The sequence below is a fragment of the Copadichromis virginalis genome, linkage group LG13 (genome assembly GCF_057382275.1).
Source record: "Copadichromis virginalis isolate Kocher_CV1m ecotype Utaka linkage group LG13, C_Virginalis_male_GT1.1, whole genome shotgun sequence".
NCBI classification, from domain to species: Eukaryota; Metazoa; Chordata; class Actinopteri; order Cichliformes; family Cichlidae; genus Copadichromis; species Copadichromis virginalis.
The window spans coordinates 14,195,234-14,221,016 of NC_140630.1; the positions used below are offsets into that span (position 1 = coordinate 14,195,234).

General features: G+C 41.9%; 1 protein-coding gene across 5 annotated transcripts in view; it reads right to left on the reverse strand.

Annotated features, from left to right (window-relative positions):
- Positions 1–25,783, reverse strand: part of LOC146695354 (C-terminal-binding protein 2-like) — an 89,762-nt gene that overhangs the window by 13,989 nt on the left and 49,990 nt on the right. For all 5 annotated transcript variants that reach the window (XM_085477447.1, XM_085477443.1, XM_085477444.1 and 2 more), the window contains one exon: positions 2,203–2,357. In XM_085477447.1, coding sequence (XP_085333573.1) covers positions 2,203–2,357 — 155 coding nt within the window. The remainder of the gene's footprint in view (positions 1–2,202; positions 2,358–25,783) is intronic.

Below are 25,783 nucleotides of genomic sequence, written 5' to 3' on the forward strand. Positions count from 1 at the left end.
AGCTGAACATCTTTGTTTAATGCCCTACTTTTCCTAACACTTGTCAACCGAAAGCTTAAAAATACTAAATTAACTAACATTTCTCCAACATAAAATCTTTTTCTCAATTATATCTGCAAAAGTGATCACTTTTCAATAGAATATCAGCTGCAGTTACTTTTATAATGACGTCAAAGACACTTTTAAAGCGCACCACTTTGTATCTTCAGAAATCCAAAGGATCTTCTTTGTCCTTTCAAGGACGGCACTGTTCCAGGGAATACGCCAGAAGTACTTTCTAATAAATTCCTTTTAACGCGTGCTCGGCAGAAGTCGAGGTGTTTTTGGCAGGCTTGCAGTTGCACATTGAGAGCTCAAGAGCTACAGTTTAGTACGGAGTCTTTAAGTGGAGCATAACTCAAACACTGCATCTGCTCACTTCCAGGCAGTCACAGAAAGAGACGGCAGCATGCTTGTGTTTGCACCCTAAGAGTTTGTTTATGTGCACGTGTGTGAACACTGCTTCAGCTCTTGTAGTGAGGTTGTCGGAGGGTGTGTGTGTGTTTGTGTGTTTAACCTCTGCTGCGCAGTTACAGTCATGGGACCGTTGCCAGCATCTATACTCCCAGGTGGATCCTCTGTGAGAAATGTATTCATAATGTCTTACTGGACGCTTTTGTGTGTCGTGTGTGTGTCTGTAAGGTGAAAATAAGGTGAAATATCAACCGTTTGGTTTCTTTTTAAGCATAAATGTTTTCAACAAATTCAATCAGACCCATTTTTCATTACACATTTACAACAACTGAAATATGGTAGCATTTTCTCTGAAACTGACATGGCATGAATTGGAAGGCTTCCTTTCCTCTTTGTGAGCGTGAAGACACAAACCCTCCAGCTTGGACTGTAAAATTGCTGCTCGCTGGCTCCAGTGCATAGACAGTAAAATAAGACAAATGTTTCACCCACTCTGGCTGAGAACAATTATACTGCATTTCTATTACCAGCCGCCTCCTCCTCCTCCTCCTCGTCCTTATTTAACAAAGCAGCACTTCAGCACCCAGTGGGATTAGAGTCAGTGATGAAACCATTATAGCTGAACTGGGAGAGTGGAACAAGCCAGTGGGCTGAAATATTATTAAAACATTAGAGAGGAGGAGACGGAGAGGGAGGAAAGAGATGATTCTACTGCACTCGACTGAGAGCAAATATTTCAAGAAAAACATTAAAAGTCCACACTGTGTCAGTATCACAGTCAGTGCTCCTGCAGATACTGCCACTGGGGCTTCTACAAGTGTTACAGCGAGGAGCATCACCTTGCAAGAAAACGTCAATAATTGGTCTGACATAAATCTAATATGTAGTGCATCTTAAAACTGTTAAATGTCAAAATATGGAAATTATGAGGAGGAAGAGTCAAATCTCTAAGTAAAGAAATGGAAAATGTTGGGCTTCTTTATTCAGTTAGAACATAATAATATAAAATACATTATAATATAATAATAATAGACACAATGGCCACTTAGGCCAGTGAGCGTGCCTTGCTAATACTGGATTTGATCCACTTTTGCCCTCAGAACTCCATTAATTCAGAATGGCACAGATTCGACAAGGTGTTGGGAAACCAAAGGTTCATGGCTTGTTTGAGCTCTGGTTATTGTCAAGTTCAAAAGGCCAGTTTGAGATGATTTGAAATTTGTGTAATGGGACTAACATGGCCAGCAACAGCAATACTCAGATACTATTGAGTACTGGTCCCAAAGTGTGCCAACACTATTGCATCCTGAAACACTGATACAAGGGAGGATGGCTCAATGCTTTCATCTTGTTTACAGTAAATTCCTACTATCCAAAAAGAAACTGAGACTCATCAGACCACGTGACATTTTTTCCAATCATCTACTGTCCTATTTTGTCGAGTCCGTGTGAACTACAGCCCCTGTTCCTGTTCTTAGCTTGCAGGAGTGGCACACGGTGTGGTCTTCTGCTGCTGCAGCCCATCTGCTTCGAGGCCATTCTCCTCTAACATCTGGAATCAACAAGACTTCGCCCAAAGAACTGCAGTTCACTGGATAGTTTTCGTATCAGAGCATTTTCTGTTAACCCTAGAGCTCGCCGTGTGGAAAAATCCCAGCGGATAACCAGTTTCTGAAATAGTCAGACTGGCACTAACAACTATGCCCCGTTCAAAGTCAATTAAATCCCCTCTGAAATCTGACGGTGTACCTTTTCATGTATCTCCTGCGTGGACTGAGCGTCACAGAAAGCCACGGTGGCCAGATCTTTGAGGATGGGCATCTCCACAGTGCAGTCGCGCCCATCCAGCAGCGCCACCAGAGGGCGCGGGTGCATAGGCCCGTTCATAATCTGGGGCCGAATACCTGCAGGGAGACAGAGAGGAGAAGGAGTTAATTATTTATGTTTGGCACACACCGTCAAATGAGCGAAGGAAGAAGCAGGAAAACGCAGGGAAATCCATGTCGCAGTGGGAAGTGCTGGACCGGTGTGTGTGTGGGCTGTGATATCAGTGGCACAAACACACACACACGTGAGTGAGATCGATACACTTAAACTTGACTTTAAACCAATGTCATCATCTCCCTTACCTGGCAACACTGGTCGATATCACACACTCGCACCCACACACCAGCGATATGACTACCCCCCTGGTCTCTTGCTGTTATCCACACTGTTTCCAGGCAACAGGTCCTTTCACCCTGTGAGGTCATCACCTCCATTATCCTATCACCATACAGAACCCAGCAGGCCTTCACTGTGTGAATATCTGTACCTTCTGGACTCTGACAGCACTCTATCTGCAGTAATTCAATTTAAACTTGATGCTCCTCTCCAGGAGTTTGCAGCTGGTCACTGAGACACTATACAGTGGCCTGTTAGGGTAAAAAAAGTGAGTGTTCTACTTTAAACACTTTCCTGAAAATCAATGCGATGATCTCTTCTTTGGGTGATCATAAAACAGCGCAGCTTCTATTAAGAAAAACAATCTCACAGTGTGGAGCCAAAGTCTGGTTAAAAGAGGGAAAAGGAGGGAAAAGAAAGGAGGAGGGGGGTCCACACACCATCACCACCACCACCACCACTCTCTGGCTCCCTGCTGCCTGTTGTCATGGTGATTAGAGGATTTGGGCAGGATTATGAAATATTTTATTTAGTGGCATCTGCGCTGGTGGTGAGGACGTCCAAGCCTGCTCGCGCTATGTCTGTCTCTCTAACTGCTCCATAGCAAGGACAGTGTTTGTGACCTCCACAACTACACCATGTTAACATATGCACTGCAGGCAGATCAGAAGAGAGTAATGTAAAGCGAAAGAAACAAAAAAAAAAAAAAAAAAAAAAAAGGAAGACGTGCATGCAGCAGTATTTCTGCGCCAGCAGGATTGTTTTTTTGTTTTTTTTTATTCTGGACAGAAGACAGCCTTCTGAAATTGTATTTTCTTTTCTTTTAAGGACCTGGAGATAAATTTTCTCAGTCAGCTCGTTACTATGTTTGACACAAACCCAAACACCTCTGCAAAAGTTTAAATAGCCTTGGCATTTCTGTGCATTTTATTTTTTGGGGGGGTGGGGGGGGGTGGGGTAACACTTCCTGCACGTGCAAAGAGTTGGGGGAAGCTCTCTATCAATGATATTGCATTTCTCTTGTTTTTTGGAATACATGGCAGCTTGGCAGCATCGCGGCTCATTGGTTAGCACTCTTGGCTCACAGCAAGAGGGTCCTAGTTTCAAAAGCAGGCAGGGCCCTTTTCTCTGGCAGCTCTGGTTTCTCTTGCAGAAATAAAACCAAACATACTTGTTTATTGCCACCGTTGTCAGGCCAGGCTGCTCTTACAAAAGAGATTTTTAATCTCCAGAATTTCAAGAAAAACCAAGAGTCCAATATTTATCTGTCGAGTTGAGTGTTCCCACTTTCATCTATGACTGGTGACCAGAAGAATAAGGCTGCGGATACAAGGGGCAGCAAATGATCTTCCTCCAGAGGGTGGAGACTGATAAGGAGGAGTAGACCAAGATCCTCACCCAAAGGGAACCAGCTGCAGTGGTTCAGGCATTGGATAGGGCTGCCTACTGAACATCTCCTGGGTGAGGGATTTCAGGCAGTTCCCACTAGAAGAAGACTGTGGAGCAGAAGTAGTACACTTGGTAGACATTATGTCTCTCAGTTGGTTTGAGAAGGCCTCAGCATCTCAAGGGAAGAGCTGGAGGAAGCAGCTGGGTAGAGGGTGGGCTGGCGCTTAGTGTCCTGCCCCCAAGACCCAAGCCCGAATGAGTGGCAGAAAATGGACGGACAGATGGATGGATGGAGCTGTGTGTTTTGGCTGCTGCCATCTTGGATTTTTGAAGGGACAGATCTGAAGCATAAACTGTTTAATCATCTATTTGACTCCAACTGGGAAGATAATTACAAAAAATATTGTGAATAATAAGATGTGAAACCAGAGATTGAGACCATAAACTCACCAGGAAAGTGTTTAATGAGGTGATAAATGAAGTGAACATTAGCATCAGTTGCTTGCAAACTTTTATACACTCATATAAAGTCGCCCCCAGCTGGCCGTTAGACATTTCTACAGCGGCATCACTTTTCAGACCGCATGTTGTCAAGGTATGCAGTGCATATGCACACATGCAACAGGAGGAGTAACTCATGGGGAATTCAATGACTGCACACATGAGCTACTTTGAACTGCTCACAACAACATAGCATGTAGCTCAACATGTTTGGTTTGGGTTTTACCTTTCCTGACGCAACCCCGAAGGGATTTGTGACTCTGGCTGGAATCAAACTTGCAACCTTCTGCTTGCCAAGCAAATGTGCACGCAGTCTGTACATATAAAGCTACACAAAAAAACGAATAACAGGCTGTTGTTCTACATCCAACATCGAGAAATGGAAACTCTGGGTTAATTTAAAAAGGAGCTTTGCAGATTGTCGTCACCATCCCAGCTCTGGCTGTGATATTAGCTGACATACAAACACGTGCATGTATTTTTATGGGGTTATTTAATCGAATACTCTGGTTCTATTGCTCTGTTATACTCAGTGAAATGTCAAAATATGGGGCCAGGGAGTAAAACTGCAGTGAGGAAAAACTTGAGACTCTGTATCATCATATCTTTAAAATTTAACAGCTCAAGTGGATTGCCTATTTGTTGGATGGATTTGAAGACAAGACTGATTACTTTTAAAGCTCCGGATGGGCATTTAAAGGAGCAATACGCCAATCTTTCACCTCACAATTGTATGAAATCTTCTGCAACCCCGGAGGGAAACGAAAGTGTGTGACATTATTAACAGAAGGCATGAGTCACAAACTCAAGTAGCGGGGTATAAAAGAAGCGGAGTTCGCAGGGTGGCAGGGTTTAATGAAAGAGGCTGCAGAGTTGCATTATGGGAAAAGTTTCTCCATTGAGGCCTCTGTTGCTTTGATTTTAATAACGCTTTTCAAAATCTGTTTCTTCTGAGCTCTAACTCTATGAAAGCACAGCACACAGGCCTCCCCCGTGGCTCTGTTAGCGAGCTCAAACTAGCAGATTGATTATAATCTGTTAATAGCTGCTTGAAATTCACTTTTATAGACTTGTTTAGATGAAATGATACTCTGTTAGTTATTACTGCCATTGTTTTGCTGGTGATTTTTTTTATGTTATTGCTTTGGTTCTATGTTTTATGTTTTGCTGAATTTATGAGTTTTACAACAGATATATGAGCCACTTTATAACTCAGCTTCATAAAATACTTTGGAGATAAAGAGACAGTTTTTATTATATTCTATTATATGACAGCCATTACTAATATTATTACTGTGCAGCGCTTTGGGGATATTATTGAAGCAATATTATTTGCAAATGTGTGCGGACAGTTGTGACTATTTCAGTCTGTATGTCTGTATCTGATTTGTGAATACAAGCGAAGATCTGTCTTCAGATTAAAACTGCATCACTTGAAATGTGTGCAATCACCAATAATATGTTTTGCTGATGTGTATACAACTTTAGAAAACTGTAAATGCAGTCAAAAAAAAATAATTAGAAAACTCTAACTAATTAGTATCAAGAGCAAATGATAATTATTAGTTTCCAGCAAAGACACTTATGTCGTCTTTCTATAGCCAGGGTTTTTATTTTACTTCACCTGCATTCTGCTTCCCTTGCGGTGAATCTACAGCCTGTGAAAGTGGTGGAAGTGTCTAGTGATTTAACCATAGTCCTGCTGGGCTGTAAAGGTAGATAGTATATCAAAAGCAAAAAGTCAGGCACCAGTCGCCCAGGGCTAGAGACCAGTTGGTGACTGCCTGGCAACCACTGGTCGCCAGGGAAAAGTGAGTATTCCCCAACTTGCTGCATGTGAAATCAACTGCTAAAACTACAGACAAGTATGCTTTGACACCAGTCAGCGACTGTCCTCCTGGTAAGCACCATTTACTAAGGAAAAATGTGTATTCACAAACTAGTTGGCAGTTGCTTGCTGTCACTAGGTGAAATTGGTGCAAAGGAGTAAACAGTGCTTCGCTGAAAACCTCTTTGTAATCGATTTGTTCACCAGCAGACTGCAGCAGTTTGCAGCAGTTGTTTGCATGGAAGACACCTAGCAAAGCCAGCACAAGGAGATTTTTGGTGCAGCTCCCTCTTCATGACTGATTTTACACAGCGATTACCAGCAGCAACCACTCTGCCAACCAGTTCAGGGAATACATATATTCTTCCCTAGCGACCAGACATTCCCAGATAGATGTCATCTGGTCTGCAGGGTTTTGTGACTGAGGAAATTGGGGAACTGTGTTAGCAAAGGCTGCGATAGACTGTTTTGTCTCTCTTTTCTGCTCTTCTCGTCCTCTGACTCCTCATTGGTCAAGCATGGCAGTCCCTCTCTGGGAGTGGTTCTACTGGAGGTCCCTTCCTGTTCAAAAGGCGTTCTTCCTCCCCAGTGTCACCAAATGCTTGCTAACAGGGGATCATCTGACTTTTAGAGTTCTCTAGTTTACCTTACCTGTCGTAAACTGACAGTAGGTACTCTAAACTGAATAAATATCACAGGCTCTTGGCAGGTGAGTCACTAGTTAATTCCTGATGGCCCCTCCATCTAGCTTTGCTGTCATAACTGAGGAGCATAGAAAATGTGAAAAAGTGTCTTTTGTTAGCCTTTGAAGCAAAGCATTCACAATTTTCACTCATAATAAAAAGACACACAAATGTTACACACACATTGAGAGGCTTGTCCACTTAAAATTCTCAGTACACAAAAAATGAATATATCTTTGGAAAGTCTCGCTCGTATTTAATATATATTATGTTTTACACCTCTATTAAGAATTCCTGCTGAAAGCAGTACTTGATACAAAGTCTTCAGAAGGTATAATCTGAAAAAAAGTGGCTTCACTGTGTTTCTTCAGAGTATAAGATGAAAGCTTTTATTATTCTCACCGGATGGACTCATTTTGTATGTGTAGGTGTGTTTGATGTGTGTTAGTGAGGTAGGTCCAGAGAGAGGACTCCAGCTCGCCAAACACACCTGTGGCTCCACAGCTTTCCCTGCGCCTTGCCTCATCACACTCCTGCCGAGTTCATTATCCGACTGCAAAATACTGCTATCATCCAGGAGTCACACACAAGGAAACATATTCGACTTGTGCATATACACACGCGAGAAAAATGCAAACACACACACCCAGAGATAAAAGGAGAAAATCAGTTGCTCATACTTTGTACACAGATAAACAAGTTGCAGCTGGCGGGAAAAATCAGTCACTTACAGGAAGTAGGTCAAAAAGCTGTTGATTAATTATTTCCTGGTGGTTAATCGTCTTTCTCCGGCCTAATAAGGCTGAACGTGGCACCGCGGTTAACACATGATGAATCTGCGGATAATTAACACTTAACAAAGCTGTTAATGTGAGTCTTAATGACTCGGATCCCTGACCAGTGATTTGAAGGAGCTCACTGGTGCTGAACAGAAAGACTGAATCTTCCTTCAGACGCTAAGCTACAGAAAAAATGACAGCGTGTCAATGAGCAACTGTACGTTTCGTGTACTACAATTAAGAGACAGTTCACACAATAAGAGCAGCCAGGACAGATACTGATGTATAACATCAATAATTCTTACAACTTTACCCTCACATTTGCAAATTTTAGACTAGAAGAATCAACCGATTAAAGTAACTGCAACAATTTTTAACTGCAATAACAGTATGAGGAGGAAAAGCTCACCTAGCAGTGGTGCTAACATACACTTTTCCTTTATCATGTTTATTTAAATGAAAAATTTTGTTCATAGCTAATTGTTTTTAATCATTCCTCTCGATCATTCAGTTCCTAACAAAGAATGTCTGGTTCACTTTATGGTTCAGCCACACTAGAATAAAAGTAGAACAACAACCTCCTTGGGACTAGGAAAAATTGGTGGTTGCCAAGTGATTGGAGTGAATTTCACAGACTGATTACAACTACTTGCAGCGAACAACTGATGGCCCAGAGATTCTCTAAGCAACCACTTTTGATTGCACGATGACTCTTGAGAGCTAGCCTGTCTCTACATCACAGCAACAACTCTCAGACAGACTGGCGAAAGTTTGCAAATTGAAAATTTTAAGCGCAGACAGATTACCAACGTGCTGACTCAGTTTGCACCAGTGTCAAAATTGGTGACCAATCATTTGGATATTGTGGAGATTTTAGTTGTGTGGAAAGGCAGGATGAGTTTTGGAAGTGATCCAGTCAGAGGTGATCTCTTCCTGCAGTAAGAATTGGGAGGAAGACGAGAATCGACATATGGACACATTTTGCATATGATGTCTAGGAAAATAAAACACTAGTGGAGCAAGTGTAAACAGTGTGGAGCAACTCTAACTGTAAAAACCCCAAAAAATGTTACGCTTTATATTTTAGTCAACTCAGTCAACTTTAGATTTAGTCTACTATAATCTTATGAGATTTACTCCACTAAGACTAAAAGAATTTTAGTCAAGAGACTACAGTGTCGAAGTGAATGCTTGTCTGCACAAATGAACACAACTCATTTGCAGCTGCAACTATTTTTTGGTTACATTGCTATGTCTACGCAAGATTGCAGATTGTCTTGGGCACCATTGTGCAGTAAAACGACATCATCATTTGTGGAATTTCTGTTTCAGATCCATGGTGTTCTGGCTGGAGTTTGAATATAAGCAGTTCATGGGAATTTCTGTCAATGTGAATTACTGTAGATGGCAACAGGTTTGCAACAGACGGCAACATATTTGCGATTTTTGTCAATTTATTACAAGTAATTGTCAATTTATAAACAGAATACATGTCAACTTGACTCCACTGAATCACAAACGGAAGTTGCTTTGCAGATGGCAACTGACTTTGAGGGGTTCCAAACCAGGTACACTATCACTAAAAATTCACAACACAAATCCTGAGGTAACCAGCCAGAAAGATGGTCGAAACACCTTGTTTGCATTGTAAGCCATTAAGGTCTTCATGCCGTAAGCTCATCATCAGTTTTGGAAGTATAGTTGCTTTATTGTACGTCTCATTACTACGGGCTTCTGTAAACCACACGTTGATTACCACAGTGTCATTATTGGTCCTTGTGGAATATAACTGGGAATTAATCAGCTTGTAGCTGCACGCGGCTGTAATAACAGTCATCTTTATAAATGCGAGCAGAAAAGTACCTTCTGTTTGCTGATTTTAGATGATTAGCTTAAGAGAATCAGGCACACTTTTTCCCCCTAATAATTACAAGATGACAATTTTGGGTTGTGTTAGGATCATGCATTAGTTATTTTGCGCTGATGAGAAAACAAAGCCGGCTTGTGGAGGTCATAAAATAATTATTCCACAGGAAAACAAACACATGACAAGCTCCGCTGTTTATTCAGATGGTAAAAAGCCCACAGGAGAGCACATAAGTGAGTCTTATCCCAATAATTCATCTCTATTTGTTGGTCTCTTGTAGAAAACCTGATTGCATCTGGTTGCTTTTCTGTCTGTATATATTAGAGTATCTGTTTATGTGCCTCTCTTTGCCTCCCTGGTGGGGTCAACGTCAGCCTGGGGTGTTTATCAGCAGCTTGCCAGCTGTTCCACCCAGCAGCCAAACCCAGAACCTGGACTCAAGGAAACACAAAAGCAAAGCCAGAACTCTCTCCGTGTCCAAACAGAGTCCCACCCAATACCAGACTCCTTCTTTAGCAGGGCAAAAATTCACCACAGCCATTATTCAAGTCCTACTTGCTGTTACATAAACTTCTGCAAGCAGCAGAAACAACACGAATGAAGACGGTTTACATTAGGCTGCAAGATATTTTGGCTGGTAGTCTTAGGGATAAAAATGCTAATTGCTTGTGCCAATTTCCTGTTATTGTGCACAAAGTATTTATCAAAGCACAACAGCCAGCATTGTGTATAAGCCAGCAAGTAATAAAGAAACAAAGCCAACAGCTTGACTAACTAAATCTAAACCATGTTCAGTGTGACAGCAGATAGGCTTATCCAGTGGAGGTCATGTGTTGCTACATCCCTCGTGGGATGCTTGAATGGCCTAAAGTTGATATCATCCTAAGCCAACGCTAATCACAAACTGGATGATTTGTCAGGAAGTATGAAAACTTTTGGCAGAGCTGGCAAGCGCGAACTCTCAACCACAAATGGATTACAGATGTTCCAAACTAAAAAGCCTTTTTGGATTGTGACAACAGAAATAGAAGCAAAAGAAAAGGAAGCAGGACTCGTAGAAATATCTCTCCTTAGTGAATACGATCTGGTGTCTAATTCTCTCATTTGGAAGGACTGATCTTGGAAAAGCAGCTCAGACACTGCCAGACGCTGTGAGTCACAGTTTTCAGAGGGAGAAGAATCATTTCCTAAATAGAGCGCAAACAATCAATGAAAGAAAATAAACCTTTGCTCAAATAAACCTCAAACCTGTGTCTCTCCCCCTGGATTTGGAAACTGTTCTTTAAATTGGTTTTTAATAACATCACACTACATCAGTTATCTTTTTCTCCTCTGGCTCTATTTTCTCACAGATTTTGAGCTCTGGTTTTCAACATGACTTGGTTGGTTTACAAAGACCAATTTATTTGGAAGTTAATCCACTCTCTCCCCACCCCCACCCTCCAGATTTACTTGAGGCTTGTTTTTGTGTGTGTCTGTTTTTTTTAGGTTGTCACACACTTTGAAGTGCAAATGGTCCACTCTGGGACTGCAGAGACGTATTAACTTACCTGCACTATTGTGATTTCGTGAATAATTTCACTGTGTAGTCTGCCATCTCAAATCTCTCATAATGGCTTTCTGAGACAAGTTAGCGTCCTCACTAACAGAGGAATGAAACACTTTAGAGACTCTTTTATATCCTGACGTCATTTTAACTGACTCTCAATTACAGGTGACTGCTTTTATTAAACCCTTGCCACCCCAGCCGCTCATTCTTTTCACTTTCCTCTTGCCCTCACTTGCTCCATTTCTCATTTCCTTAAGTGAAAGGTGGTGAGATGCTGCTAAATTAATCGAGCCGGTGTGACACATGCCACGGACGCTCAAACACTGGCCCCCGTATCAACGGAACAATAAGACTGCAAAAACAAAAGGAAGTGAGGAAGATTTTCCATGGCACGATGATGTCAGGGACACAGTGGCGGTCGCTGAGTTCACAGCGAGCTTTCAGAGAAATCTATTCTGCAGTTGATGCAGGACCAAAATGGGCTCAATGGGCTTAGGACCAACAGCTGGTTCTGGTTACCTAGCAACTCCAAAGCTGGGGGGCCTCAGTGATGGGATAGTCCAAGAGTGAGAGGAAGGGGAGGAGGAGGTGGAGGAGGGGGCAAGCTGTGGCAATTGCAGCAGGTAGACAGGAAAAGCTTGATTAGGGGATATCAAATCTTAACCCTTCGCATGCCACCCATACCTGGCAACCCAGTGAATGAGGTCTGTATAGCAGAAGTGGCACAATCATGTTTATCTGCGGCATTTTTCTTCCAGGGAGACATTGGGAATACAAACACAGCTCAGTCCTGTGCACACGCACACACATCAACACAGAGTTTGGCCGCACTTAAGTTCGCACACACCCACAGATGATAGCCATTAATGACCAGCGTTTATCCCGGGTGTCGCAGATCTTGTTAAATAAAACACCGAAGGGCATTTGCGCCTCTGAATGCGACAGCCCCCATCTACTCTACTTCTTTTTTCATTGCTTTCGTGCACGTTCGTTCACATGCTACTCAAAATCTAAACCACCAATGTCACAGTCTGCAACTGTGCATACATGTTAACAAGAACCCGGCGCCTGTGTTCTTGGGAGTGTCTGCTTTCTTGAGTGTGTTTACGATCCCTTGGCATCTGTAGAAAAAGAGGGGGTGTGTGTAATCTTTTCTTTGGCAGACTTGCTTTCTCAAGGCCCCCACCGGACCAGCTACGCTGCCGCCACCCTAGCCTGTCTCTTGTTCCACTATGTGGACACACAAAGACATTGTTTGTCCTCCCCTCTGCCTGCCTGCACCCCTCCCCACTCACACCCCCCACCTCCAAAGTTATCACCACCAAAAATGCTCTGCCAGATGGGTGAGGGAGTGACGGGGATAGAAGAACAGGACAAAATGAATGTGTGTGTGTGAGAGAGAGAAGCGTACGCTCGCATAAAGATATCACAGGTGCCGTCTGTGGTAAAAACTGACCACAATGCAAAGTGAGGATGAAGACAGGCATCCATCCTCTTTAAATGCTGCCCTTTGTGCGCCGCTAGCGTGGACTACAAACAATCGGCGTTTGGACACAAAAGCAGCTGTCAGAGCTGATAAACAGCAGACAGTGCACTCCGGCTTTACTTCACACGCACACATCGAAAAGAGCGCATCCAGGTCAGGAGCGCACGCGCGCACGCACACACACACACGAGGGGTGGGGGGCGGTGGATATAACATCTCAGCTTTGCTATCATTCACAAAAAGCACAGATACAAAATCAATCAGCTATGTCCTTGCAGCATCATAAATGGAACTTGTTTGAATTTTGCAGGATCCCAGTGAAAACTAAAGGTTTCATTTACTACTGTGAAAAGATGCAGCTCTGCTTTTTGTTTACAGTAAACAAATCAAACAAAATACCCTTTTTTGCAATAATTGCAACCAGTTATTAAAATCATAAACGGTTACAGATCAAGTTTATTCCAAAAATGCAATTTCCATGCTAGCACCGATTGCGCCTGTATTCTCAAGTAGAAATAAATTATTAGACTTGGCAATACAAAAAATGTGTTACAGGCCACAATCGCACAGCAGACCATTAACCTTTACGCGCAGCTAATCACACGCTCATTCTCCTGTGACCTTTGACCCCAGAAATGACAACTCATCCAAGCTCGCCGTCCTCTTGCTGCTGTGTAGAGACCTCTGTGGTTTCAAACCAAGGAAGCACTGAACGCACTCACATGGGTGCTTGCCCTCGTGCACGCACACACACTGTTTTCATGACACACTTCATTGCAAAAACATAAGAGGCTCATTAGCCTTAAAGCCAAATCCAGCCTCCCCCCACTCCCAATCCACACACCCACACCCCTCACAGTCACCCACACAAACACACACACTCCACAGCTTTTTATTATTATCCTTGATGAGTGTACGAACGCACACGTATGCATAAGACAATGTGAAACATGCTCCTTGCCTGGGAAATGTCTCCACATTCTTCAAATCAGGTGCTGCACATGGCAGAGGAAACGTACTGATGAGGGGCAGAAAATAAAAAAGAAAAAGAAGAAGAAGAAGAAGTGGGCGTTGGTGTATTCTCACACAGTATGCCCTGGGGTTATCCTCTCCTCTCCTCTCTGCCTCCTACTCCAGCCTCCCTCCTCCCTCTCTGTCTTCCTATGCTGTCTTCTCTTGCTCTCCCCTCTGCTTGTTTCCAAATCTGTCCTCCTTCGTCACCTCACCCCCAGAAGTTCCATTTCAATTTCTCAGACGACTTGTACTCTTAAGGGGAGGAAAAAGAAAACCCAACCAAAACGTATGGTGGCACAGGAGGGCAGTGGGTGAGGGGGAGGACAGGAGAGCGAGAACTACGATCGTCACTCCCCCCACCCGTGCAGTTAAGGCACTGCTTTCAACTCCTTTAATCTCCAGAGAGGAGGAGGGGAAAAAAAAATCGGGATCTCTATTTGTCTTCAGCCAGCAATCAGCACTTCTCTAGCGCTCTCCTCTTTCCGCCTCTTCAGCCAGATCAGTCGTATCTTTCCTCCTCAGCCTCCTCTTCCCTGCTCCGTCTTCCTCTGCTCTCCCTTCACAGCAGGTTTGGGCTATTCATTCAGACGTCAGGCTCACTCCGTCAGCCTTTTGTTGCAAGTCACAGAAAGACGGAGAGAGAGCCAGGGAGAGAGAGAGTAAGAGAGACAGAGAGAGAGAGAGGAAGGCGTGGGGGGAGAAAAATGTGAAAAAAAGAGAGAGAGAGAAAAAAAAGAGAAAACAATCCGGTGTCACGGCTATGCAGAAGAATTTCAAAATGAAAGAGGGGGGAAATAAAAGAGTCGAAGGAGAGGGGAGAAAAAAAATCCTTGAAGAGCACCAGTCACGGGGAGAGGTGCAGCGCTCCTGGCACACGTACGACTCCCTCTTTCATTCTCTCCGACCTTCCCCTCCGCTCAACATATTTTCCTTTCGCTCTTTTTTCCCTCCCCTCCCTCCTTTCAGCCTTTCCTCCCTCCCTCCCTTTCTGTTTTATTATTTGTGATCTGGCCTTCATGGTCCTTTAAGAGTGCCAGCTCTCCCCCACCACCACCACCACCAACTAGCCCTCCGCCCAACCCTTTCTCAGTTTCATTCCCCCTTGTTCACAAACTCATCTTCACAATCTCAGCTGCATTTTTCTCTTCCGCCACCCTCTCTTCTCACTGTTTGAAATGGACATGATTAGATATGTTTTTCACTTTATAACCCCTTGGATGAAATTTCAAGGCTTAAACACCAGGATGTTTGTCAGTTGCAAGCTTGCACAAAGATGTAAGATGTAGATTTTGGTTGCATACAAGGACAAAACGTGGTCGGAGCCTTCACATGGGGGTGCTATCATATGCATGCACATTTCTGATTTAATAGAAAATCCAGCAGTTGCGAAATTAATTCCCAATATCTAAAAGTTTGTAGACTCTCTCTCTCTCTCTTTCTCACACACACTGACACTCACCTGCTACTGAGCTCTTTAGAGCTCCTCCAAATGCAAGTACAGCAGATCCCTACAATTAAAGTTTTAAAGTTACGGTAATCCTTCCTGGAGTCTAACGGATCCCGGGATTTGAAGAGTAACAGATTAGGATGTTTACTACGACACCAGTCTGAGAGGATGGCTAAATACCGAGACGCCGTTTCTAAAAAAGGACTCTGATAGTAAAGGTTAACAAGTCTGTCTGAGTTTCTGGGTCATTATTTGTACCACAACACTGCTTTTCAGAACCCGAAATCCAGTTATTAAGATGTCAGCTCATTTCTGATACAAAATATTATTTTTTGCCATACACGAGTCAAAAATTTCAGGTTATTATCTTAAAATTTTGACTTAATAACTAATTTCAAGTTGGTTTTTTTTTTCAATTTCTAAAGTTCAGATAATAGCTAAAAATTTAGATTTATAGAATTATTTCTTTTTTCTAAATTGTTCAAAAGTAGTACAGATAATTAAAGATATGAATGATGTGCATTAATGCTTTATAGCTGGGGTGTCATACAGTCAAGCATACAGTCTAGGGGCAAGAACTGAGCAAGGCAAAGGGTCTAATTCAGCCTACTGGTTGGTTTTAAAGAAGAAGATTTGGACTTTTTTTTTTTACTGTATTTCTGTCAGTTTTACAGCCTTCTAAATTACAAAATCATCAAGATAAGTAAGTGGCAGATAAAATGACAGAAACAGATGTTTTTATTGTTAGTAATGCATCAAATAACAGAAAAGTCCATGTGTTTCATTATTTACAAAAAGTTGGGTTTTGTTTTTTGCAGTAAAATAAATACATGTATCACGCATTAAAGAACTTAGAGTTCTATGTTTTATACTTATGGGACAAAGTTCTCCCAATGAGTTCATTTTCAGTATTTTTCACATTTATTTCATGAGGTTTAACCCCAAAGAGCCATCTCTATTAGCAAGGATTTATATTTGAAATTACACTTCTCTTTCTTAAGACATGTCAATGATTAGATGTGTAGTTAAACTTCTTTACACTGGCTATGTTCACTGATCCAGTCCACTAAACACCTAATTGGGTCGTGTGTGGCCCATGATGCAAAATGAGACTGACACCCCTGTTTCATAGGTTAAGGTAGATTTAACCTTTAGGTTTCTAAATTCAAGTTTAAAGAAGCTCCTGAGACAAGTTTAACCTCTTAAGCCCCAACGCACCCTGATACGGGGGCAAAAGGCAGGAGATCAGTTAGGCTTGGGGCTTAAGAGGTTAAGGACCTGACATAATAATATCTATTCAGGCTGCTCATATATTTATGATCTCCAAATATGCAACAAGAGTGTTTTATTTTTAATTTGGAAAAATTAACACACACAAATGTGTTTCATATTTGTTGTAAGATGCCAACTAGCTTGTTGTAAAAATGGTGAATTTACAGGATTTCTACTGCTCTCTTTCTTTCCTTATCAACCACTCAAAGTGTTTTACATTCCAACCCACAATCGCCCACTGACACACACGCATACATCGGGGCAGATTTATTTTTTAGGTGGTTTCAGCATCTTGCAGTAGAACATTTTGAAACCTGTACCGGAGAAGCCGGGAGGTCAAAACGATGACCTTCTGATTGGTGGACGACCTGCTACAGCTCCAGAGCCGACCACCTCCAGCTGCCCAAAACGAATGTCAAATTTTGCATCATTCTGCACACCGAAGGCCAAACATCTAAGATAAGCAACGATAAACAAAATATTTCTTGGAGTTGATGGTGGACTTACAATGTTTTATTTATTATGATCCTATTTCAGCTGTGAAAATGTCTTCCATATACGTTTTTGTGTAAATGTCTTGAAGTGAATAAATTCTTACTTTTTTTAAATCTTTAAATATTGGAGCAGGGTTAAAAAAAAAGAAGAAGCTAGTTTTAGTCAATAAACCAAGGACACATGCTGCCATCAATGTAAAGCACACAGTGTGGCTCAGCATGAAAGATGAGAGTGGATGACATGAATGAACTGTGTGAATTTGTTGAAACGGTAAACTGATTATTTCTTTTAGTTAATCAAAGAAAGAAGCCAAAGAAACAACCTTGACAATCTTTTATTGAAACAATGGGAACGCAGCATACTTTTTGGACTGTCACTATATTGCAAAGTTAAAAAAAAGCAAATGTTAGCAAACACTGAACACTTCTGATTAAATAAAGAACAAAGTATACCACGTGTATAGAAACACTGGCGCTCACATTGTGATGTGTTTAGTGTAAGCCCAACCGAAGTGTGGTGAGTTTAAAGGACTTCATTGAGGAGGTTTGGTTACAACATGTAACCAGAGCCCGCAAACCAGGCCTGGAGTAAAAAAGTCTCATTCATGAAAAGAGAGTGCCTGACTAAGAGAGCCTACTGTATAATTTGACCTCTAAAATTCGCCATCCCATCTGCCTCCTGTGATCTGCATGTCGTGCTGCTGCCAAATGACTGAAGCACAAACGGCATTCCGGGGGGACGAGTAAGAAGAGAAAAGGGAGAAAAAGACATGGCACAGCTGCAGGTGGACAACAGATGCTGAATTTCACCACATAAATTCTTGTTCCCATCCACTCTCCTTCTGCGCATCCCTCCAGCTCTCTGACTCGCCATCATCTCTTCATCCACCTTTCTCTTTCTCGGTGACTTGAGCCAACTGGCTTCACTAGAAAGAGGATGAGATGTTAAGAAGATGTGAGAGACTGAGTGCGTCTATGTGTGTGTGTGTGTTTGTGATCACGATGAATGGGGGGAAGGCATCACTTTTTTCAGCCCTCATCCCGGCTAGGGATGGGTATCGAAAACCGGTTCTTGTTGAGAACCGGTTCCCACTGTTTCAATTCCTTGGAATCGTTTGCCACTTTTATAAACGATTCCCTTATCGATTCCAGTCGCCCCGAATGACGTCATCACGTTGAGTAGCGTCTTTTACCCAGTAGGAAACACGGCGCCTGAGCGGCACAAACGCTCAAAAGTTTGGTTACACTTTATGAGAAAGGATGACAACAGGGCAACGTGCAATACTTGCAAAGTAGAGATTTCATCAAAGGGAGGAAACACTACGAACATGCAAAAGCATTTGCTCAAAAAACACGCGATTGCGTTCAACGAATGTCGTGTTTTTGATCCGCTCCGGACTAGCGAAGCTCAACCCAGCAGCAGCGGTAGCGTTTCCACGTCCTCTCCCGTTAATACTGCAGGTAACTAATCAATTAGCATTGCACATTATGTTAGCGCGATTTACCTTATTACAAAACCTGCTATTACTGTGCGCTGCATTTAGATAACCATGATGAGAGAGACAGAGTCTGGCTGGCTCAGATGCTGGCAGTTCTCGCTGCAGTCTACCGGTAGCGTCTCCTTTCAGGCCAGGATAGACGAATGTCACCGAGCAGTGTCTAAGTTTGTGGTCAAAGGCTTGCACCCATTTGCCACAGCAGATGCCCCCGATTTCACTTTGGTAAGTGAATGTGTTTAATTGTAGGCAGGGACATTACTGGATATTCTTGTGTAATTGCTACAGAATAATTTATGTTAAACTTTGTTATTGCTACAGGAGAATATTTATTTTATTATTTTACATATACATTTTTTTTCCTGGGGACCCTGTGACACCCCATTGAAGAGCCGTAGGCTGTGGATCTCTTAAGATCTCACTGTTGGGTTTGTAAGGCCATGTTACTCCTAAATTTCTATCTTGTTCAAAGAGAAGATATAAAACACAGTTCTAAGCTAATCGACTTTAGTGTTCTCCTTTTTTAAAAAAAAGAATCGATAAGAGAATCGATAAAGAATCGAATCGTTAAACAGAATCGAAAATGGAATCGGAATCGTTAAAGGCTTATCAATACCCATCCCTAATCCCGGCTGCAAATTTGGACAAGTAGAGTGCAGACAGGAATCACATATCTGATTTCGATGTAAGACGCTGACTCATTTATCAGTAATCTCTCTTTTAAATAATTTTTAAAAACATAATAGAAATTCAGGATTGGAAAATCCAATGACGGCTGTTCATATGCATGAAAACACAGGTACGCACAAACGCAAATCCTCGCGCGAGACTAAAAACACTGTGAAACACAAATCCTATTTACAGCCCCCCTCCCGTGATCCTTAACACGGCTGACATACCTACTGAGAATTGTACAATATTTTCCTTGGGTGCAAATGAAATTCATCTGCACCTCTAAACATATCCAACCCGTTGGCTTCTGGTAAAACACTGCCGAGCAGAGTGTCAAGTTTTGCGCATATTCACGTTCAGCTTATTCGTTGTTCGCCTCAAAACACATGAAGATTTAATTTTCTCAAAATGAATAATTCAGAGTGACTCTCTGGTCACTGAGGAAAAGAAAAGAGAGAAAAAACAAGAAGAAATTAGACAGGAGGTGGTAGGAAAGAAAACGAAGGGAAGGAAGTGAGAGGAGAAAAGGTCTTTTTTTGATGAGGAAAGTAAACATAAGCTTTCAGCTTCTCAATTTCGTCCCACTCCTTTTTCAGGCAAGTTTTGTTTTTTGTTTTGTGTATTTTATGTTCAATATAGGTATTTGTTGTGCCTGAAAATGAATAAATAAATGAATGAATTTATTGCTTTCTTTTTTCTTCTACCTTTGAGCTACAACTGTTTGAGGATTTGACCTCGACTGCCTGTCTTCTCTTTGCTGTTAATCACTTCGTATCTCTCTGAAATAACAGAGCAATTTAGCCAGAAAGGTCAGACTTTCTCTTTAAAGGCCACCTTTTTTTAAATGGTACCATCACTGCAACATTTGTAAATTAACAGACACCTGGCAAGTGTTATCCACTCTCAGAGGCTTTTACGACATGTTAAATAACACTTATACAAATCCAGGGGAAGATTAATAAAACTGTTCTTGAAATAAGTCAGTCGAGCCATCAGTCAATAAACAGAAAATCATTTATCATTTACTGGTTTTAGCTTCTTGTGTATAAAAGTTTTCACTTTTTATCTTTAAATGCTTGAATTCACATTTTGCTGATGACATGTTTTTGAGCAAATTGTTGCATAGCTTGAATCCCCAGGCCACAGGGGAAAAAAAGTCACATTATCATTTCACTCTCCATTTTCCACATTATTTACAAGTATGACATCAGCTTCTTTGGATCTGGGAACAGAGCTCTGCATGGATTGGCAGTGTCCTCACCCTGCACTCCCTCACTCGCTTGCTTCGTGATGGCACAACAGAGTTTAAAATAATCTACCCATTTGTATTCCTCAACCATTTCTAATCTAATCTATAGCATCCTTCTCTGCGCTGAACTGCGATCTTTGGTCTTTCTTCCTCAATCTGTTCTTCTGTCTTTGCTTGGGTTCAGTCACCTCACATCTTCAGATTACTCATTTCCCACATTTTCTTGCAGCTAGGCTCTACAACCCACAACCACAGTCAAGAATGAATGTGCTGAGCTATTACGTTCGAAACATATTTCTCCCATTACCTCTTTCTCTTTTCCCTAAGAAAGACCAAGAGGCAAGTATGAGACAAGAGGGAACGACAAAGAAACACTGGAAACAATTTAATGTTAATTTAAGACAAAAAGAGGGGAAAACATGAACGGAAAATGACTACTCAATATTCGTATAGATGTAATCCCAACAGAGTCAGTGCCTGATAACGGGAACATCTGGAAGGGAGAGAGAGACTGAGAGACTGAGCACCGTGCCTTAACAGATGCCACCAATACCATCTGCAAATGTCCATTTACACAATCTCTCATAAACACATCTTACATACACTCACAAAGAACTTAACTGGGAACAGCTGTGCAATCCAATGCATTTTTATCAAGCACTTCAGTTTTTAATAACATTGCGCACTGTACTATCACTCCCGGTAGTCTTGGCTGCTGTGGCGTAGGGTCCAGTAAGGGGTATAAATAAGAGATAAGATCCAATAAGACAAGATCCAACAGCATAGCAACTGAATTCATCCCAAACTGTCCTACAATTAGTAATTTGATTCTTCTTAACAAAACAATTGAGGATCACAGGTGATGCCTCTACTTACTTTGTATGCAAAGAAGCCTATCAATTTACAGTATCTCTCACACCATTGCATCACCAGCAACAGCCTGAACTCCTGATACAAGGCAGGATGGAACCTTGCTTTCATTTTGTTTAAGCCAAATTCTAACTTTACCGTCCGAATGTTGCAGGAACAATCAAGACTCATCGGATAAGGCAGAATTTTTCCTCTATTGTCAAACTTTCACAAGCCAATATGACCTGTAGCCTCCTTTCCTGTTCTTAGTTGACAGGAGTGATACTCGGTGTGGTTTACTGCTTCTGTACTCCTTAGCTTCAAGTAGAGCTGGGCGATATATCGAGTTTTTAAAACATATCGATATATTTTTATACGAGATATAAGATGTGACAATATCCTTTATATCGATATAGTCTATGTTACGTTATAATTATAGTTGTGGAGCCGCAAGTTTGCCTCTCTTTCGTCCACTTTTGTCTCTACGCAACGTTACTCCGCCTCGCCTTCACTGAAGACAACTCCCCCTCCTCCCCCATCGCTTCACGTGCAGGCAGCGACAAGACGGACACGGCAAATCTCCGTTAACGAGTTACTGCGCATCGCCCCATGCATGGGGCTGGACGGCGTCAACGTGCTAACGAGCTAAACATGCTAACGAGCTAACAGCGCTAACCCTAAAATCCTTTCATTCTCTCAAAAGTTGACAGCGCGCCTTATGTATGAATTCTGGTTGTGCTTGATGGCCGCGAACCGATTTTATGTGGTACACGGCGCTCAGCAATCTGTCAAAAATGTTTGAGTACGACTTTGGTAAGCTACGGAGCTGCACCGCTTGATAGATTGTCGGCGCATTACGGCTACCGAGGAGCTTCGCGGAGTGATACGTACTGTGCATCAACGTAATATTACCGTATTGTGTGTGTATAAGGACCATAAATGGCACCTGTAAGAGAGGTGGTTATGAAGCGGATTTCAAACTCCAGGCTGTCAGTCACACAGTAAAACTTGGGAACAGAGCAGCTGTGAAATCTGTCTGTCTTTGTTATTACGCTCAGCGTCTTTTAGTTTACATTTTGACTGCACAATTGTGAGCTCTTTGTTTAGCACAAAAACAACCTTGTTTTCTTTTATTTATGGAGCATTATTATTTAATGAATGCTCATAATTTAATTTTGAGTAATTTTTTATGTACATCTGTGCTGTATGTTAATAAAAGTGCCTGTGTGACATCTGGGACACAGCTTTGACTAAGAACTCTCTTTTTGTTCTTACTTTATGGCTTAAAAAAAAAAATTGAGATATATATCTTATATCGCCATCCAGCTAAAAAATATCGAGATATGAATTTTGGGTCATATCGCCCAGCCCTAGCTTCAAGGTTTGATGTGCTGTGTTCAGACATGCTTTTCTGCATATCTTGGTTGTAACGAGTGGTTATTTGAGTTACTGTCGCCTTTCTATGAGATTGAAGTAATGTCACCTTCAATAAGGCATTTTCTCCCAGAGAATTGATGCTCACTGGCTTTTCTGACCATCTTCTGTAAACCCTAGAGATGATTCTGGGGGAAAAATCCCAGTAGATCAGCAGTTTCTGAAATACTCAGCGCAGCCTGTCTAGCACTAACAACCATGCTGCATTCAAAGTCCCTTAAATCAACTTCCTTCTTCACTCTGATGCAAATAAAGTGGTGGTTTAAAGTAGTGAATGATTTAACCTTACATAATAATGATAATAATGTGGTTCATGTATGCAGATGGCTGTCCCCTCTGAGCCTCATTCTGTTGTACGTTTCTTCCTGTTAAAAGGGAGTTTTTCCTTCTCACTGTCGCCAATTGCTTGCTCATTGGGGGTCTTCTGACTGTTGGAGTTTTCACTGTATCACTGTGGGGTCTTTACCTTAAAACATAATGTGCCTTAAGGTGACTGTTGTTGTGATTTGTTGCCATATAAATACAAGTGAATTAAACTGAATTGTTTAATCCTTTTTTAAAAACGTTCTTAAGCACTTTTTAGAGTCCTATGCTAGACTGGCAACCTCTCCACTATGCATGTATGGATGCATGGCATTTATTTGGTGGGTAAAAAAAAAAATTGTGAGCAAGGAACATGGTGGCTAGCCAGAAAAAACCAACCAACCAAACAAAACAACCTTTGACTGCCACCCAGATTTAGGCCAATATGTGACCTTCAAAAGCCAGATGAAAGATTGACAGCCAACCTCATCTCTATGGAGAGTTTAAGGTTGACTGACAGCTGTCAACGCCCCGTTTCCCCACCCCACCGTGCAGCTTGAAGTCATCATCTATCAGAAGCAGAACTATGTCACTTTCTCTCCATCGCTCTCTCTCACTTTTACTTAATCCCTCAGTCAGTTTAACAACTGTCTGTAGCTTTGACCTGGACCCCGTTAATACATAATCTGCTATCTCCAGAACGAACATGCCACAACCCTCCCCCACCATCGTGCCAGGCCTAAGCAAGCAAGAAAATTGCGGCTAGTGTGTCAGTCATGCATTGCAGAGCAAAGCAAAGCTGACGTGAACTGGCACTGAGTCACCTGGCCAAAGTCCGTGATGAGGGGGTCAACGCCCTCAGCAGGGGTGGAAGTAAAGAAGGTAGAGTCCTAGAGTAGCTTATATTGTGTTTATGCCAGTTTGGGGGTGGGGGTGTCCTAGTTAGCCCTGCTCTAGGGTATTCCATAAAGCATCATATAGTGAGGTTGGTGGGGCCATGCCATCTGCATTTACACATGGGCTATTAATTCAAAGGGAAATTCTTTCTGCTTCTGGATGCAACATATTGCTAATGAATTATTTGAGGTATTCAGAATATCCAATTTACAATCTCATAACTTATTCAACAAAAAATGTTAGAGAAGCATTATTGCTGCCATCTATCCATTTTCTATTACTTGTCCAGATTCAGGTTGTAGGGACAGACCTCTATCTCCCCAGCAACCATTTTCGGCTCTTCAGGGGTGATATCGAGCCACTTGTGAGACCTCATCTCTCTAGTGTGTCCCGAGTCTACCTTCACGAATTCTCTTGGTTGGAAAAACCAGAAACACCTCACCTGCCTGGAGTTAATGCTGCTATTAAGACTAATAGTGTTACCTGATAAAACAACATTACAACATTTTACCTGACAGGCTGAAACATACTATATTGCTAAGTCTGAATTATGTTATCTTTTTTGGAAAAAAGTAACCAAAACCTCCAAATAACTACTTAGCCATCCCAAAATAAGTGGATGATTTTTTTGCATTTTTTTTTTCTAAATGCATTAGCTCAGCCTGCCTTTTTGTATAAGGAAAAAAACGGATGGAGTAAATTTGCAGTGTTTTATGACAATGGAGCGACCCTTTAACCAAAAGCAAATCTGCCTACGATTACCACCAAAACCCATGTTGCCTAGCAACGTACAATTTAGGAACATGCTTTCAGAGCAGCTTTTGCGGACGTGTCCATTAACAGATGAAATTACCAAAGCAACAAATGTCAGCCACATGCAAATGAGGTCTACTCTGCTGACTGTGTGTGTACTAACAATGTGATATATGTGTATGACGCAGACATGAAGAAATCTGTTTCCAAAGCATATTTTGACTATCGAGCAGTGGGGTTCTTTTAATGTCTGCTCTTTTGGGCTTAAAAACAAAAGAAAACAAAGGAACAAAACACACACACACACAAGAGGACAACAAAGCTGTCTCCGTTCAATAATGTGTATCCAGCCTGTCCTGTACATTTTAAGTCTATTTCAATCCACTATCTATGTACAGAAGGTCTCACGGAAAGCCAGAAGGCTGGTCTGAGCAAAATGGGACTATCTATGGATTACTGCAGCAAAGGAAGGATTAAGCCTCACTCCCTGTACTCATCAGAACCTGCAAAGAGAGAATGACACAATCACACATCGGCCATCAGCAGTGTAATTCGATTTTATCTGACCAGTGATGCTGCTAGTCAGCCTCGGGTGAGCTGGTGCTGATGGAGAAATCGGCCTTTATTGCCCAGCCTATAAAATCAACTTCTATCAGGCCATGGGATTTAAATATAATTTAGGTAGCCACTCTTGTGCTGATTTAAAGCTTTAATCTGATATCCAAATAAATCTGACCAACTACACAATGAGGATGAATTGACTGAATGCATTTTATTTAATCCGGAATTGAAAAGTGAATTTGGGACACAACCCATTAAATAAACACTAAAAAAACAGAAACAAAGAGGAGTCTCAGAAATAAAATGAATTAGCAGATCTGTTCATGAGGAACAAGGTAAGGCTAATTGCTATTCTACGCAGGTTGGCGGTACACCTTGGCAGGCAGAAGGGCCTGAAGGAATGCTGTGTGGCCCGAGTGGCTATAAAGCTTTTCGAGGCTACCGTGATGCATCCTTATTATCACAATGAGGGAAGATATCTGTGTTTACTGCAACAAGGGCTCAGGGGCCATGGGGAGACGGTGCAAGGCACAGAAAAAGAGGATGTGATCAAAAACAGCTGCAGTTACAATGACACCCCAGCTGAAGAGCTACACAACTAATGCTGCAATCACCATTATGCAACATCTTGAATCCTATACAGT